The sequence below is a fragment of the Glycine max genome, chromosome 1 (genome assembly GCF_000004515.6).
Source record: "Glycine max cultivar Williams 82 chromosome 1, Glycine_max_v4.0, whole genome shotgun sequence".
In the NCBI taxonomy this organism is placed as follows: domain Eukaryota; kingdom Viridiplantae; phylum Streptophyta; class Magnoliopsida; order Fabales; family Fabaceae; genus Glycine; species Glycine max.
Genome location: NC_016088.4, coordinates 45,203,885 through 45,221,066, shown reverse-complemented (window position 1 = coordinate 45,221,066; position 17,182 = coordinate 45,203,885). Strand labels below are relative to the sequence as shown.

Genomic DNA, 17,182 nt, shown 5'->3' with positions numbered 1-17,182 from the left:
CATTAACATAATATTCTAAAATAGACTAATACAAACTAAACCAAAATATTCTTGAATGAGATTTACTATGATAATCATTTGAATCACAACTATTTTCTACAAACTAATTTTTTACAATAAATTTTGCTACAATCAGATTTGTTGCAAACAGATTTGCTAAAACAAATGAACAAAATATCATCCATTAATATCGTAAATATAACATAAAAAAATAAATATGAAAAAAGTGAAACAAATAACAATACCTAAAAGTAACACCTCAAGAAGTTCGAACGTTAATAGTCTCATAAGAGTTTCAAAATTAAAAATATTTAAAGTCAAATCAAACAATTCTAAAATTTTTGATCGATTTTGATTGGTTTTGTTTGATTTTCATCGGATCAACAAATTTAAACCCGTGATCCTATCCATAAATAAACAGTTTTGATTGGTTTGATTTGATTTTGATCAAAATACATAAATAATCCAATCAAAATTGTGTTTGGATAAATTCAAATTCACAAATGACGCATACAAACACCCATACCTAATATTGTAAACTCATACAACTGGCTGAATTTGAAGGTTTTATGGATTGTCCATTTTCAAGCTCAAGACGAAAAAAAAAAAAAGAACATCCGTTTGACAATTAACGATGATAAAAACTCCTAAAACAAATAAAAATCTTCATCGCAGCCAACAGAACCTACTTGGATTAAACAATAAAAATAAATAAAAGAGTTGATCAAATATCATCCAAAACGTCGTCGTAGAAAACATAGAGGCTGGCCCACAGGGACATATGAAAACGTGGTTGCTCGACAAATAAGCCGCTTTGCTTTTCTTACTCCTTCTCCTCCTCTCTAAACCTCTTCATTTTTTCCCTTTAAATTTCTCATTCTCTCTTCCTCTTTCTCTTTCTGCGTCTCTTTCTGAATATTTGAATTTTTTCGTTTCAAATCCTCAGCATTGAAACCAAAAATGATCTTCAAATAGCATCGCCGAAGACTCAAATCCACCCCAATATAAAGGGTAAGCACTTTATATTGCAATTCCGGTGTAGTTTTGATATTTTGATTCAATCTAAAAAATACCCATGGTTTTTCTTCTACAATATGTGGGGAAATACTCACCCTTTTGAATCCTGAAACCAGACAATCCATTTTTTTTAGGCTCTCACAAAAAGGGGTGAAAGAAAGATCGAAACTTGAACACTGAAACCACGTTGAAGTTGAAAGTGGCTGAAAGGGGTTATGGAGAGTTCCGTTGGGGGAGAGAGGAGTGAACGCGTGGCACTTTCAGAGGTGGTGGCAGATTGTGTGAAGCGGTGGTTCAGAGATGCACTGAAAGAGGCTAAGGCAGGGGACATAAACATGCAAGTGTTGGTGGGTCAGATGTACTACGGTGGTTATGGGGTTCCAAGAGATGCTCAGAAGGTGGGTTTGTTGGTTGATTCTTCTTCTTTTTTATGACCCTTGTTTTCAGTCTTTTTTAATTAACTTTCCTTGGTTTCACTGGATTAGAGATTGTTGGGACTTATTGTTAGGTTTTGGTGTTCTAGAGTTGATGAGTGTTTTGAACAATTCAACTCTGCATATTGTTGTTTTTTGAGAAATGCTACATTGCCAACACACTCTAATGTGCATTCTTTGTGACATTTTATTATTATTGAGTGAAATTTGTTGAAAATCACAAAATTTCATCATTCCTTATTTAATGAACTCTACTCATAATTTTGTAAATTTCCAATAAATTTTAACTGGTAATAGAGGGTGCAGTTGAACGAGTGTGACAGAGAATGTGTTGCCAACAATCCTTGTTTCTTTTTCTTTTCCTCCTTCAATGTGAAGTTGCTTAAGAGAACAGGAAGTTGAGTGCAACTTAAGAAAAGAGTCCTTTTGTTTGTTTCTAATACATGTAGATCAGTATATATGAGGATCTGTAACCAAATGGATGCTAGTAATTGTAATTGCATGGATAAATGCCTGCGTTGATCGGAGTAACAACTTGATTTTATTTTCTTGGGGTGACTACTTTAACTTTTTGTAATATATTAAAACTCATTGATTTGTGTTATGACATTCATTGTTTAACATAAATAATAGAAGTGCATATAAAAACTAAAAAGTTTGTAGTATAAAATGTAGAAATCCTATGGGCCATTAGTTGAATAGAGAAAGGTTTAATTCTCGAGCATAGTTTTAGCAAGTTGTGGATTGCAGATTCTATGGACGTACTTAATTTCTGTTGTCTTCTGGTTTCTGTGACTGATCTTATCTGTTGGCAATTAAGGGAAGAGTTTGGCTGACCAAAGCATCAAGGACTAGGTCTTCGGTTTGGAAAGTAGGTGATAAGCACCCAGGTATACCCTCACTTGTTATTTGAGGCAGCTTCATTTTATTTTCCTCCGTAATTTAGTGTGACTATACTTGTTTTGAATGCTTCCTTGTTAGGTTATAATGCAAGTGACTCTGATTCGGATGAATTGAAGGAGGATTCATAAGCAGGCATAATTTGGTTTCATGCTAAAAATGTATAAGGTGAGTTTCTCCCAGTTTCTCATGGCTGTCCCTGTGACAAACTCTTTTTCCACCTCATTGGTAATATTAATGAAAACCTTGAAGCTTGAAGTCATAAAGTAGTTGGTTTATTCTTTCCTGCTTAGATCATTATGTATTTTGAGCTTGCTTTTATAAGAATTCAATTCATTTGTGACTTAAGAATCTAATACAGTAGATGAATTACAAGGCTGTATAGTACAGTACAATATATAGGCAAATCAAGTAAATGCTAATTACTAAGTGTGTTTATTTTAACTTTGAGGCCCCTCAAACAGCTGTTCTGGCAAAAGTAGCAAATTGTCACTTCTCACAAAACAGCACTTCGGAATTTGTGCCAACTAAATGTAATGGAAATACAAACATGCCCTAACTTTCTGAGAATAGGACTCAAATTACAGTAACTAATAGACCCTGTATTGTTATAGTTTACACTAATTACAGTACTTATACAATAAATATTGTGGCACTATTAAGACACCCTATTTTCTTAATGGTTTTATTTTGTTCTGCCATACTTTGATTCATAGATATCTATCCCAAATAATGCCATGGAGTGGCCAACCCCAGAACTACTATAGTGAGTTAGCAGATTAGGATGGCCACTATACTGAAGTTTTGAGATACAAATTAAATAATTTATGCTACACATGTAAATGCTCAAAAATAAAAATCATCCAAAATGTTTAATAAACATTTTTACTGTTTACAAGATTAAATATTTATAGCAGTATGCATTAATAAAGCTAGTCTTCTTCATACACTTAGGTGGAGCAGCATAAGAGATTAACGCTTTTATTTTATTTTTTTGATAATTTCTTTAGTAATTTGTTTGGAGTGATTTGGCATGTAATCAATGTTGAATAAGTTACCCCTACTCCCTAGTCTAGATGGCAAAGGGCCCTCAGGAATTATAGATGTCAGGATTGTTATATTCTACTGCCAGTTACCCTTGAATATGAAAGATTAACATGGTTTACATATTCTCTTGATCTTCTCTATGTTGTTTTCTTTCCCTTACCTTAATTGAAATACTTGTAAAGATGAGGGGTTGATCTAATTAAAAAATGATAGATGAGGTGTAATTAATAAGGCAAGGTGCTGGCCTAATTTTCAATAACTTTTAATTCAATTTTAGTCTTCTCACGGATAAAGTTTTCATTGTGGTTTTGAAATAGGTAATAGTATAATAACTTAGGCTGGCACATGTGTCCCACTTTGATCAATTAGGTTTGTCTAGAAAGTGACATATCCAAAAAGGGGCTATCGATTCCAATTTTCTCTTTATTTTAATTAGATCTGCAACTTCAGCTTCATGGTTAGTTACTCCCTCCAATACAGCTTGTTCATTATGACATCCACTGCTTTTATATGCTCCATTTGAACTGAAATACTTGGATTGTTATACAAGCCTTTCTTTGAGTTGCTGGGTAGCTGCCTATGGCAATTGGAGATGATGAGATATTATACTTTTGGTATCTTGTTTGTTTCTTGTTGCTTTTAAGACATTGGTTGCAGCCTGCAATTTAGTTCCATTTTAGCTTGATGAAGGCATGTAGTGGTACTAGGGAAGAAAAGCTAGTAAAAGTTCTCTAGTAAGATCACTTTCAGGGGATATTATAGGGAAGAAATTCTAGATTAAGAATAGAACTTGTCTATAGTTTGGAATTATGCACTCGATTTGAGATTCCATTTGAATGGATATGTCAACCATAACAACTATATTGAATTACAATATGCTATCTTTGTGAATTAAATATGCATATGACATGGAAAATGGAAATAAGTCATGACACATCCTGACAAAGCAAGGGTATAGATAATGATATCTTCTTTCTATGAATCCTTTGCAAGAAAAATGGAAAGAGCAAATAATGATTCCTTAGGTAATGAAAAGAGCATGTAGTGGAATATCCTGAGTCCCAACACGAAACTATTAAGTAAAATACAGAGATTCCTTAGGTAATATTTGGATATTGATGGGGGCATAACAAACTGTGTTAACTACCCCAGATCTTTCTTTCAGAGGGCATTTTTTTTTGAAATAGACATGGTTTCAGATGTGTGCTGGTGACACTTTCTAAATCGAAAGTGGAACATACCAATAAATGCTTTGGATAGGTTCTTCTGAATTTGCTTTGTTAATTCATGTGCTGCTATTTGAGTCATGTTATGAATGGCATTAGCTGATACTGATGTGGTCGTTGACATTGCATTGTTGTGCTACACATTCATAGCATACCAGGCTTTCACAAAAGAAGACGGTGAGATTTTCGGATGATAATCTTGTAGATGTCATCCTTTTTTATTTGAAAGTATATAGTTTGGGCACATATTGAGAATCTGAGATAGTTGTAGTGAGCCATTGGGTTTTGAATGATGAGAAGTGAATTAAGTTTCTTAGGGTCCGTCTAATTTGATAAAGTGTTCTTTTGTTTTTATTTTCTTAGTTAACTACAAAAGTTTCTTGAGATTTGCATAAGAAATGGAGAAAACAACTTTTTTTATTGCAAGAGTTAAACCAAAATAAGAATCAAAGTGAAAACAATGTGGCAATTATTTGTAGAATAAGAAAAAAAAAAAAAAAAAACTTCTTTTCTAACTAAACTAAACTAAACTAAGCATGTCATTATTATAATCTCAACCTTTCATATATGCCAAATGCTAAACCAAATATGTCCTTATTATGTTGTACTTTTTTGTTTTGTAGGTCTGCCCGGGGCACCTTACCCATGCAATAGCCATCGTGGATGTTCGTGTAACTTGCAGTTTCAAATCTAGTTTTTGATTTGTGTATGATTTGCTACTCTAATTATTATTACTTTGGTTATAGAGGGAAGGAAAAATGAGTTAATGCTCATAGTTTGGAGGACATGTATAAAATCATTTTGGGTATCGTGACTATCATGTTAATTACTTGAATGTAATTTGTCTTAATTATAATATTTTTGAAGGTTAAGTTACGCCACCATTTTTTGGATATTTTACTCTCTTAACTTTCATCTAAAAGTTAAATATTTCTAAGAGATAATTTTTAAATAAACAAGTGAAATGCAATAACTGCCATGTGATTCAAAATTCGCAAAGGGACTTTTCTTCATACAATTTATTCTATTTTCCTTTGCTAACCAATTATGATTATTCGCTTTTCTTCTTTATTTTTACCATCCCAATTAAGGTGATTGATTTTTTTTAGGAACTTGAGGTATCTTTATGAGTTTCATTTCTATGTACTAATTATGAGTCTAATACTTAGTGTGAAGGTAAGAATTGAACAAAAGTCATTTATTAGTTCAGCATGTATATGCATTGTCAACTGAATTGTGTCTATTATTTTTCTCCGTCTAATTCCAGCTTAACAATTTTCTTGATGCAAGCATATTTATGACTTGCATATGACCATTTTTAAGAATTATTTTTTATAAGCAAAATCCAATATATATATATATATATATATATATATATATATATATATATATATATTAGTTTGTTAATATAGATCCACTTAAAAATTAGGTGGATGCTAGTATCTAGCATATTTTTATTTGGACTAAACTATTCTTTCTTTATTTTAAACCAGCACAAAACAAAAGAGTACTAAGTAATTTTACTTCTTTTGTTTTTTTTTTTTTTTAAAAAAAAACTTTTTTCTCTTTCCAATCAACACGTCCTCCTCTCTTTCCCACGTTTTCCTTCCCAGATTAACCCTAGTTAGTATTCACCTCCTCTACATATGCAACTTTGGTGAAGACCATATGTGAAGCCATATGCAACTTCTAGTATAGTTTTAAAAGAGCACCATTCGTGTAGCCAATCAAAGCACGTCTAGAAGTTGCTTGCAAATGACCAATTAACCAATGAAAAGAAACATAAAATCGTTATTGTCAAGAAAATGAAACACCTTATAAAATAAATGGGGGACACAATTGGGTGTTTATATACATTGGTATTTTTTTTAAGGATTAAAAGCAAAAATCAATACAAAATGAGAGAAAAAAGAAACATAATTTACCTTTGGTTTCCCGAGAGAAAAAATGAATTACTTGTACTTCATTGTGGATTACTAATTGTTTTTTGTTTTCTATTTTATTATTATGAACGAGTTTTATTTTATTAAAAATGAAAATATGATGTAACAATTTTAATTTAAGGGGGCATTTGGTCGAAAAGAAGTTTTCTCATGTTCGGAAATTATGAATCCTGAGAATCATGTTTTCTAAAAATACAAACAATTTATTTAGTTGATCTTTGAGAATTTTTAGACAATTTTTCAAGAAATTAAAGAGTTACGTATATTTTTACTAATTATTTAATTATTTATTATAATTTAATAAAGAATAACACGATGTTTTACTATAATAAAAGAAAAATTAAATTTGGAAAAATAAGATTCTCATCTCCTTTATGGAAAAGTTCATGGGGAAAACTGAAAAAAAATCCTGAGCATCGTTTCTCAGGAATTTTTTTTTAATGCATACCAAACATGAAAAACTAATTTTTTCAACCTATGATTCCCAAAAAATAAAAATTTCTCTTCTACCAAACACCACCTAAATTTATCAATCCGAATTATTTTGCGTATTTTGCTCTCTAAAATTTAAGTTGCAAGAAGCCTATTCCTTAATGTCACATTCAAACTTGCTTAAATATATTAAAATACAGGATTTATATGACTAGTTTATTAATTAAAATAATAATTGCCATGAATTGCATCTCATAGTAGATATGATACCTCCCTACAAAAAAAAAAGATATGATACCATTTCTATATCTAGAGGGTGTTTAAATTTTAGAATAGTTATATATGAACATGACTCTATTATTATAAACACTTCATCAATACTTATTTTTCTTTCTTTTTACTTTTTCTATTACATCATAATACCTATTATATTTACATTTTTTCTTCTTTCTTTATCTTTTTAGGTGTTAAATAGCAAATGAAAGTCCATAGATCATTTTTCTAAATTTTATTATCGATGTAAGACTTTTGTTTTAGGATATCCATGTAAAGACGTTATTAGGTGGCGATATTTGTATAAGAATTCTATGAATTTTGAATATATAATAATTAGAATATATTTACATTATTATCTCATTATAATTTTCATAGATGAACATATTATTCACTTTTATGATAAGTAGTTTAAAATTTTAAGATTTTTTTTCTTAACCATTCACTCAGGAAAAAGAGACTTTGAGTAATCTGGAGTTCGACTTGGAGGTAAATAAAGTCTGATAAAAAATTATTTCCTCCAAGGATCGAACTCAGATAGTATTAAAACAATTCAATGTTAACTTCAACATATTAATCACTTATGTCCAATCACTTGATTAAAAATTTAAGATCAATTATGTTTGATTAATAAGCGAAAAAATCTATTATATCCATATTAAAATTAATTAAACTCATATCTTAATGCTGGTGAGCTTTCTAGGCTTATCTTATCTATCTAAATTTTTTATTTTTACATACAAAAAATCATGCATTATTGATATTCAATAGATTTTCATTTAAAAATTGTACCGTCATGTTATGTTGGTGGAACGAGCACCATTACCTTTTGCACATTTCTTGTTGGAGGCATTACTCAGGTTTTACCTGGTTATATAACACTTAGATTCGAGGTGCTATTCAACAAAACTAAATTATTCTATGGCTTTGATCAAAGGAAAAATAAATTATTCAACACAAGGTTCAAAATCACTACAGAATCCAAACACAAACAACACACATGGAGTGAGTTATCACATTCCTAATTAATAGAGAGAAATGAGACATGTAGATATACATATCATATAAATGAAATACAACTTACATAGAGTTCACGTCATTCCACCACTTGTTGTATAACATCACATCTCAACACAACATGTCTCACACATTTTCACATCATTCACGTACACAAGGATTAAAACACAATATCACTCAACCAGTCAATTATAATCAATACACAAATATTATGTAACAAATATAATAAGACTCAATCTTAGATGCAATGTGGTACCATCTCAGTGAAAAACCTCATCGGGCGCACAAGAGTACATGATAAGACACCACACATTGGTAAGTCAGGTCACTTTCACTAGGTGAAATTATAGGAGACTAGTCAGGGTCACGCTGTTTTGCGAGAATGCTCCAACCATGTGGGATTGACACAAACTTAAAGAAGCACTTAAACTGAGTGTATTTGCCTCCAAGGTTTAGACTTCGAAGAGTCCGTCAAGGCATCTCCCTCCTGATTCAGGTCCAACTCAAAAAATATTTTAACATGCAAACTTTATCTATGAATTATACAAAACACACGACTCCTCAATTGTTCTCAAAATAATTTTAACTCTTCGCGCCCAAAGTGATTCAACTCGTCGGGTTCCTATAGTGGATCTCATCACAATACTCATTGCACAAAAACTCGTCACCCTTAAAGGATCTTACAGTTGTATAATTGTACAGTTCATAGCTCACAACTCAATGCGTATAACATCTCAATACACATGTATCTTACAATTCAACACATACTTAATTTATCACATACACCCAATCTCAATCACAATGTTATAATCTCAAAGTAACATGTTAAAGGGTCTTATAATTGTGTGGTTATATAGTTCATATCTCACAACTCAATGTCATCACTTTATGTTTCACAATAACATGTATAATCACATTGAAGAATGTAACACTTGTTCACAACACATGTCTCATCACACATTCTCACTAACACACACACACACATACACACACACACACATCATAAAATATCAATATTCCAACATTTAAGGCATATAACCATTCACTTATTCATTTAGTTAATAGCAACCACACATACAAGTATATCCTTACATATCCTCCTACATTACAATGACCTTTGTAGAGTAAAATCACAATGACAGGGGATGTACTAATCCTATTAAGTTCACACTTATCTTGTTTGAAATCTAAGACAATTATCTACAACTCTTATGTTGATCACAAAAACCGGTTTGACCATTAACTATCTAAACCTAAGGTAAATATTGGATCATTGCTTAATCCTGATAACTTGACATTTGCTTAGTAATTTGGCTCTCTAGATGGCTATACAACTTCGAATTGGGTGAAACCAATGACATTTGTTAGCTAACATCTAAGGATACAATGTTCATGAAGATCACAAAACATAATTCAATCATTTTATTAGTCATTTTTAGGCTACAAGTTAACTTACGTTGTCAAAAAAATAACACAGGCTTAAAACAACTGATTTTCACTAAGCACGGGCATGCTTTCATCAAGCATGGTCGTGCTTAACAAAAAACCTCTATTTCATGAAGCAAAAGAGATACAATTCAGACCTCAAAGCACACCCAAATTCAAAACGAATAGCACATAGCATGTGATCACATCATGGGATGTAAAACCCTCAATCAATTTCGAGAAAACATGCAAGAATCAAGAATTCTCAAATTTCTAGGTTTCTAACATTCAAAGCCAAACACTCAATTAAACCATTCAATTTGTATCAGGACATCAATTGACCCGTCAAACATGAGCAATTCATAGTTATCATTGTACAAGTAAAATTAAAATGCATAAAACACCCCAAAATTAACCCCAATTTGATCCTCTAAGGATCCCTACACATGTTCACTCTAATCTCAATTGCGATAAACTCATCTCTTACATCTAAGCGGGTCACATGTGTAGTTTGGCGGAGATAACAACATCTCTAGCGGTTCCCTAAGATTCCTCAAGCACTTCCACTAGTTGCTCTGTTAGGGTTTCCAAGCGTTAAAAACAAGGAGAAGAGATTGAAGTTTCAAATTCATTGTCTCTCTGCGAGGGGCATATCTATGTCTATATTATTTCGTAAATATCAACGATGAGAATGTGTGAAAATGAGTTCCAAAAGCGGTGTTTAAAATTCAGGACTATCCAACGGTTAACGAGTTCGAGATCGTAGTTTTACTCGGACAGGTTTGAATGTATGCGAAAAAAGACAGAATTTTGAAAGAGGAAGAGAGGACGTAAAAACATATCGTAGATGTAAAAAATGACTTAATATGTCTCAATTTATGACTAGAGTGGTCTGAGTCTATTATTTACTCTATTTATTTTTATTTTATAAAAAGAAACTCTATTTTACTCTTTGATTAAATAAATAACCAATTAAAACATCCAATTATTTTCTAAAACGTCATTTTACTCTATTTTCTAATACTATGAAACCCTTATTTTAATTAGCAATTTATTTTCTTTGGTTTATTTAATTTCTAAAAATTCTCTTAATTTTTAAATATTTTTTTTTATTTTACGAGAAAAGGGATGTTACATGTTGAGCAAGGTAGGTGAATTATTATAAATTTCTTGATATCTTCTTTGATTCTACATCAGTGAATGCGTTGCACTATTTTGTTTCCATTGGTTTGTTTTGTACTAGTTAAATTCAATGAGCATGCGTTTGCAGGATGTGGGAATTCTCTGTTGGTTTATATATGATCAACATTTGGCCAGACTCTTCGCTCTATGCAGCAATATATGGTACCATTGAATCTGCCTCCACTGCACTGTTTGATCCCATAATTGGAAGATGGGTTGATAAGTTGTCTTATGTGAAGGTGAGCCCCAAGTATTATTAATCATCATATCTGCTTTTTATGTAAGGACTACTAATACTTCAGTTATGACCTGTAAAGCTTTGCTGTCCTTTCTGTAGGAGAATACACAAACATCTTTAGACTAAATTATCTTCCACTTGTGCACTGTCAAGTATAGATCTTTGACAAATTTTAACTGAAATAAAAAGTTCCTCAAACAGTGAGAATGAAATGCAAAATTTCCCTTGTAACTAGTAAGTCCACGAAGCTAAAAGAAAGCTTAAAATCATTCATATTCTACTTGTCTTCATAGAAATTATTAGTCCAGTATTGACAGGCTACTTTTGTGCTTGGCCTCTCTTTTTTCCCCTTTACTTTCATGGTTTCATCATCAGAGTTGCAAATTCAAGTAACTGAGGTGTGAATTAATAAGTCCTATAATGGAAACTGGAAAGAAATAGTTAAAGTGAGGACTATATAAGTGGCAAGGCATATAAGCCTAATGCCTTAAGATTTTGGTCAAGATGTACTGTGTAATTCTTTGCTTAACCCAGTAGTTCCTGCTGTTCTTGGAATCCCGCTATCCTAACACATTCTTTTGACTAGAACTTAAGTCGTTAGATTCTACCAGCACATGCTTCTGAAATGCAAAAATCTTTTCAAGAATTATCTAAAGGATGAGACATGATCAAAATTCAAAGATAAGAATTATATAGCAATATCTGACAAGGGTAGCTTTAGTTATTTAAGTTTGCTTCTTAATTCTTTGATTATGAAGGTCAAGGTGCCTTTGATGAAGTAAATTTGTCAGAATACTTTATTGGCAGGTTTTGAAGTTGTGGTTGGTGACACAAAATCTCTCTTTTGTTATTGCCGGGGCCACTGTAATTGCTTACTTGTCAACTCAGTCTTTGAAGTTTACAAATTTCCCAGCTTTCATATTGCTGGTGTAGACCATCAACATCTGTGGTGGCATTGGTGTACTTTCAACTCTTGCCGGTGCAATCTTGATTCAAAGAGAATGGTAAAATTAGTTGTTATCTTTACTATCTCTCAAGGTTTACAACTCAGATAAATTATTCAAGTTTTGCTTGGTTTTCTAGTAGTTTAATTGTGGACAATAAAGGAAAAATGGCATTTCAAAGCATGATTAACACTTGTATTTGCTCTCTTCAGAATGTAATGGCTTTGCTGATATTTCGTAATATCATGTTTTCAATTTAACTGAATTATGTGGATGCTTAGTTAAGTGTAGAAGAAATATTTTGTAAAGAATTATTCTGGTTTCTATTGTCCAGGTTGCTAGTTATAACTGAAGGTAAACCCCCCAGAATTGCTGACAAAGATGAATTCAGTTACAAGACGCATTGATCTAACTTGCAAGCTTCTTGCTCCTGTTGTTACTGGGTTTATAATAAGCTTTGTATCGCTAAAAGCATCTGCTCTAACTTTAGCACTGTGGAATACTGTGTCTGTTTGGGTGGAGTATTGGCTTTTCACATCTGTATATAAAGGGATTCCAGCTTTGGGCCTAAGTAGCCAGAGGAGGATGGAAAGACCTTCACAAAGTGACCAACAAAGGAACAATCAAACTTTGGAGGAAGATAGCTTGCTATCTGGTACTGATGGTGGCTCGGAATTGGCAGATAGAAAATGCAGTAAAAAACTTTCTGAGAAGATTTCAGAAATTCCTGTTTGGTTTGCATTTTCATTTTCTATTTTTATTTTTTATTTTTATTTTCTGAAAATTGTTTTCATTTTCAAAATATTAAAATTCTGAAAACATGTTTTGTTTGATTTCATTTTTTCTTCTTTTAAGAAATAAAAACTGAAAATGCGTTTTCAAAAGAAAACATATTTTTAGATTTGCTTAAAATTATATTTCTTACCATTGCGTTTTCATTTTATCCAAAATGAGGTTCCTAGTTTCAACTGAAAACGAGATTTTATTGTTTCCAGATTTTGGTTCGTTTGAAAAAATATTTTCACTGAAAATGTTTTTAAAAATCCAACCAAACGCATTTCTATCACCATTTTCTATTTTCAGTAAAAATAAAAACAAAAAATAGCCAAACCAAACACCCCTTATATATATTGTTGCATGAAAAGTTTATTTAAAAGAAGAAGTTGCCCTTCCTGGACTAGCTCTGGCTTTGCTATTTTTCACTGTACTCAGGTGAAAAAGCTTATAAACAAGTATAGCAATTAGCCATTAAATATTATATGAAAAAAAAAGAAAAAACAAAGGAATTTCCTTGACATTTTCATTTTTACATCTTTAGATGCTTGTCCATTAATCAAAACTATTCTTTGTACATACAAGTTTTGTGGAGTTAAAGTTTTCTCTTAAAAAGTTCCAAATTAATTATAATGTCTGTGGAGTATATTATAGTCATTGGACAAAGTCATTCAGAAAATTTTATTCTAAAACACATTTTGAGAAACATGTCTTCCATTACTTAAGAGTCATTAATGAAATTCCATTTACTTGCTTCAGCTTTGGAACTTTGATGATAGCCACCTTAGAATGGGAAGGAATACCTGCATGTTATTGGAATAGCAAGAGGAATAAGTGCCGGAATTGAAATTGCTGCAACAGTTGTATATCCTGTGCTACAGTCTCAAATATCAACTATTAGAACTGGACTTTGGTCTATATGGTCACAGGTATAAACTTAGTAGTTAGTAATGGTTCTGTATGAATGGCATGTTCTGAGTGCTAGTCAAATCTTTAATTTTGCTTCTTTTCCGAACTAGTATACAAGACATATTGCTGATAATACTTGGCACATAATCTTTGTTGTCCTTGATTATGTATTTGGTGCATGTAGTGGACTTGCCTCCTTCCATGTGTAGCTGGAATATGGCCAAAGTGGCTTTCTTTCATCATATATTCTGATGGGAAGTGTAGCCATATATCGGCTTGGATTGTGGATGTTTGATTTGTCCGTGCTTCAACAAATGCAGGCAAGAAATAGCCCTTATTATCTGAAGTTATTTAAAAATTTTCTATATAATTTTTTTAACAATTGTAAAATCAATATTTTGATGTCTATGATCAATCACTGAAGTTCTCTTAATAATCATCTTGACCTGACTTTTCTTCTATTCATTCTTTGATATAGGATCTTGTTCCTGAATCTGATCGTTTGATTGTTGGGGGTGTACAGAACTCACTTCAATCTTTGATGGATTTATTGGCCTATGTTATGGGAATCATAATATCTAATCCGCGGGTGAGTTTTAAAACATTCATGTCCAACCAAAATGTGTAATTTTTTTTTGTTATTCTTGCTACTAATCAGTTTTCAACTTCTGACAGAGAATTCTCTAATTTCACCAACATCATATTAGATCTAACAAAGGCACCCCTAGTTAATCAAATTATTACAGTTGAAAACCTACTCTTTAGACAACAAATTTGTCGGTTCTCCATTATTGGAAGTTGGAACACTACCAAGCTTTCTTTTGCACCATATAAAGATGCAGAAGAATATAATCATTTTTCTGATGGAGAAACCACAACCCAACACTCATGATCTCCTTTACTGAGTGCCTCCTTAAAACATTCTATCCTCAGTGAGCTATTGTTTACTAATCGGTCACTGCTCCACAGATAAATGTATGCTTAGCAATGGCAAGGCTAAAACAACCTATATCTGCCAAGTTCATTGACATTAATGCTTTTGGTTGAAAATTCATGGATGTGTAGCAGCACATTCCTATCAATTCTCAGCTTCCAAACAAACTTTATCTCTTCCAACAGCATTACAAAAATGATTCACAATACTACTTTGCCTATAATTTTTTTCTTCGTAAAATCTCCATAGTGTATACTTCATGAAAACAATTTATCAACTGTCAAAAGATGGCTATTGTAGCCGACCTCTAAAGATTACATTTGAAGATTTGGTCTGTAACCAAACTGGGTAGCATTGCGCGGTCATATAGCTGACTTCACGTAGTGAAACAAGGCTTTTGTTGTTGTTATCAAAAGATGTTGCTTTGAATCTAATGCTAATCAAAATCACAATTGTGTTGATCATGTTTCTTTTTATCTGTTTGAATTTAGGACTTCTGGAAGTTAAGTTTGTTCATTCCTGGAAGTCACATTAGCTGCATTCCTCTACTGCATCCATGTATACCATGTGCGGAAGCACATCTTTCACTTCGAACGTCTAAAGTGGAGTTAATGTGTTGCAACAGCATCTTAATTTGCGAAGGTCTATCTGTTGGGAAAAAGTTATGTACCGTTTGAAGAAATGCATATAAAATGGTGATGGAGTGATAGTGTTTGGTCTTTACTGGGTGGAATTGTCAACAACAATCATCCTTCTTTGAAGAGCACTCTTCTTGCATAAGAATTTTTCCCTCTCAATAAATGAGACACTGGAATATTTGATCACATAATTGAAGGTTTTAAATCCAAAAAAAACAGACTTCTCTTTTGATCACATAATTGCATATAAAATCTAACCCACATTTTAAACAATTTTCTAAAAGAACGTCTTCCTTCAAAAATTTAAGTCTTCTATAGAGTCAAACTATGTAGAATTCACCTCATTAGGAATGATGTACAAAACTTGAAACTCAAGAGACATCAGGTAGTATCAACTGCAAGGACTCAGCTGTTCAAGTCACCAAAAAGGAGGAGTCAAAAGGTACAAAATTGAATTGATTACGTACCTCGTACATTGAAACTGAGGTATTTATAAGTTTAACCAACCAACTCATTTGCGGGCGGGAATGACAATTTTATCTGTGTCCATGAAAGTTATAGTTGAGTCCTAGGAAGCATTTTCAAAATTCTAGGACTTTGACTCGTCTTCTTAGGTAGCCTTGTGGGCCATACTTGTACCAAGTCATGGGACGATGGTAAATATGAGCACCTTTTCTAGTAAAGATATTCAAACCATGGATTTTTAAGCATAGTAAAAGAGTATTCTCTTAGTTACACTCAACTTTGATTGGTGGACATGCATTCCATTTTTTCGTAAGCTAATTTAAAAAGAATTATTATTTATAAATGAATAGAGTTTTAGAAAAATGATGAGATTTTATAAATAAATAAATAAATAAATAAGGAGATATAATTATTAATTAAAATAATGATTTGAGAGAAAATAAAAGAGGTATTTTATTTATTTGTTTGATAGAGAATAAAATAGAGTTTGTTTTTATAAAATAATAAATAAATAAATAGATTAAACCTAACTATAAATAGCGTTAGGTCAATTTTCACACTGACGGTGTCTCTTCTTTCCCTCATTTTTGTTTTCCCCTTCTCCTCTCACAACTCTTTTCTTTTTTGCAGACCACCAAACCTGTCTCAGAAAAACGAAGATCTCAGACTCATTCACCATCAGATCCTCGTGAAATTTAAGCACCAGGTTCGCAACTCAATTCCGAGCATTCTTACCATTGGGAATTTTGAAATAATGTCGGAGGTGAGAGAAATACCTTTCGCATCGTAGCTTTTTCCTTTCCCATAGAAACCCAAAATTATTTCGGTAAAACTACAATCCCGGACTCGTTAACCGTTGGATTGTAGTGAACTTTTGATATTTTGTTCGAGAGTCATATACGCACGTCTTCACCGTTGGGTTTTGCAAAGTAATGTCTATGGAGAGAGAAAGATGAATCATACGAAGCAGTACAGAATGGAGACTTCAATCCCTTCTCATCCTCCCTAGCGTTGGGAATCCTAACAGAACAACCGGGGGAGGAGCTCTAGAGAGCACCAAAAACACCACAATTGATAATGGAGAATGTTTGAGAGACTACATCGAGGTAAGGGATGAGTTATTCACAATTGGAGATTAGTGAGAACAAGTGTAGGGATCCTTAGAGTATCAATTGGAATGGGTTTTGGGGTGTTTCCGTCATTTTTTATTTTATCCTTATAATTATAATTGTGAATTATATATGTTTGACAAACCAATTGTTGTGAAATTGATATGCTATTATGTTGAGTGTGAACCCTATAAATTGAGCATTTTTCTAATTAGTATGAATTGATGAAATAAAGTAAGGAGAAATTTAGAGTAAGATATTGATTTTGTATTTTC

The 17,182-nt window shown here is 32.2% G+C and overlaps 1 protein-coding gene and 1 pseudogene across 2 annotated transcripts; both read left to right on the top strand.

Annotated features, from left to right (window-relative positions):
- Positions 1-803: 803 nt before the first annotated feature.
- Positions 804-5,500, top strand: LOC100527831 (uncharacterized). 2 transcript variants are annotated; one of them, XM_006572778.3, is made up of 5 exons: positions 804-1,011; positions 1,152-1,415; positions 2,272-2,341; positions 2,433-2,519; positions 5,248-5,500. In XM_006572778.3, the coding sequence occupies exons 2-4, from the start codon at positions 1,233-1,235 to the stop codon at positions 2,480-2,482; spliced, it is 303 nt and encodes a 100-aa protein (XP_006572841.1). In that variant the 5' UTR covers positions 804-1,011; positions 1,152-1,232; the 3' UTR covers positions 2,483-2,519; positions 5,248-5,500.
- Positions 5,501-10,985: 5,485 nt separating this feature from the next.
- On the top strand, positions 10,986-16,968 carry LOC100813705 (solute carrier family 40 member 2-like; annotated as a pseudogene).
- Positions 16,969-17,182: the final 214 nt, after the last annotated feature.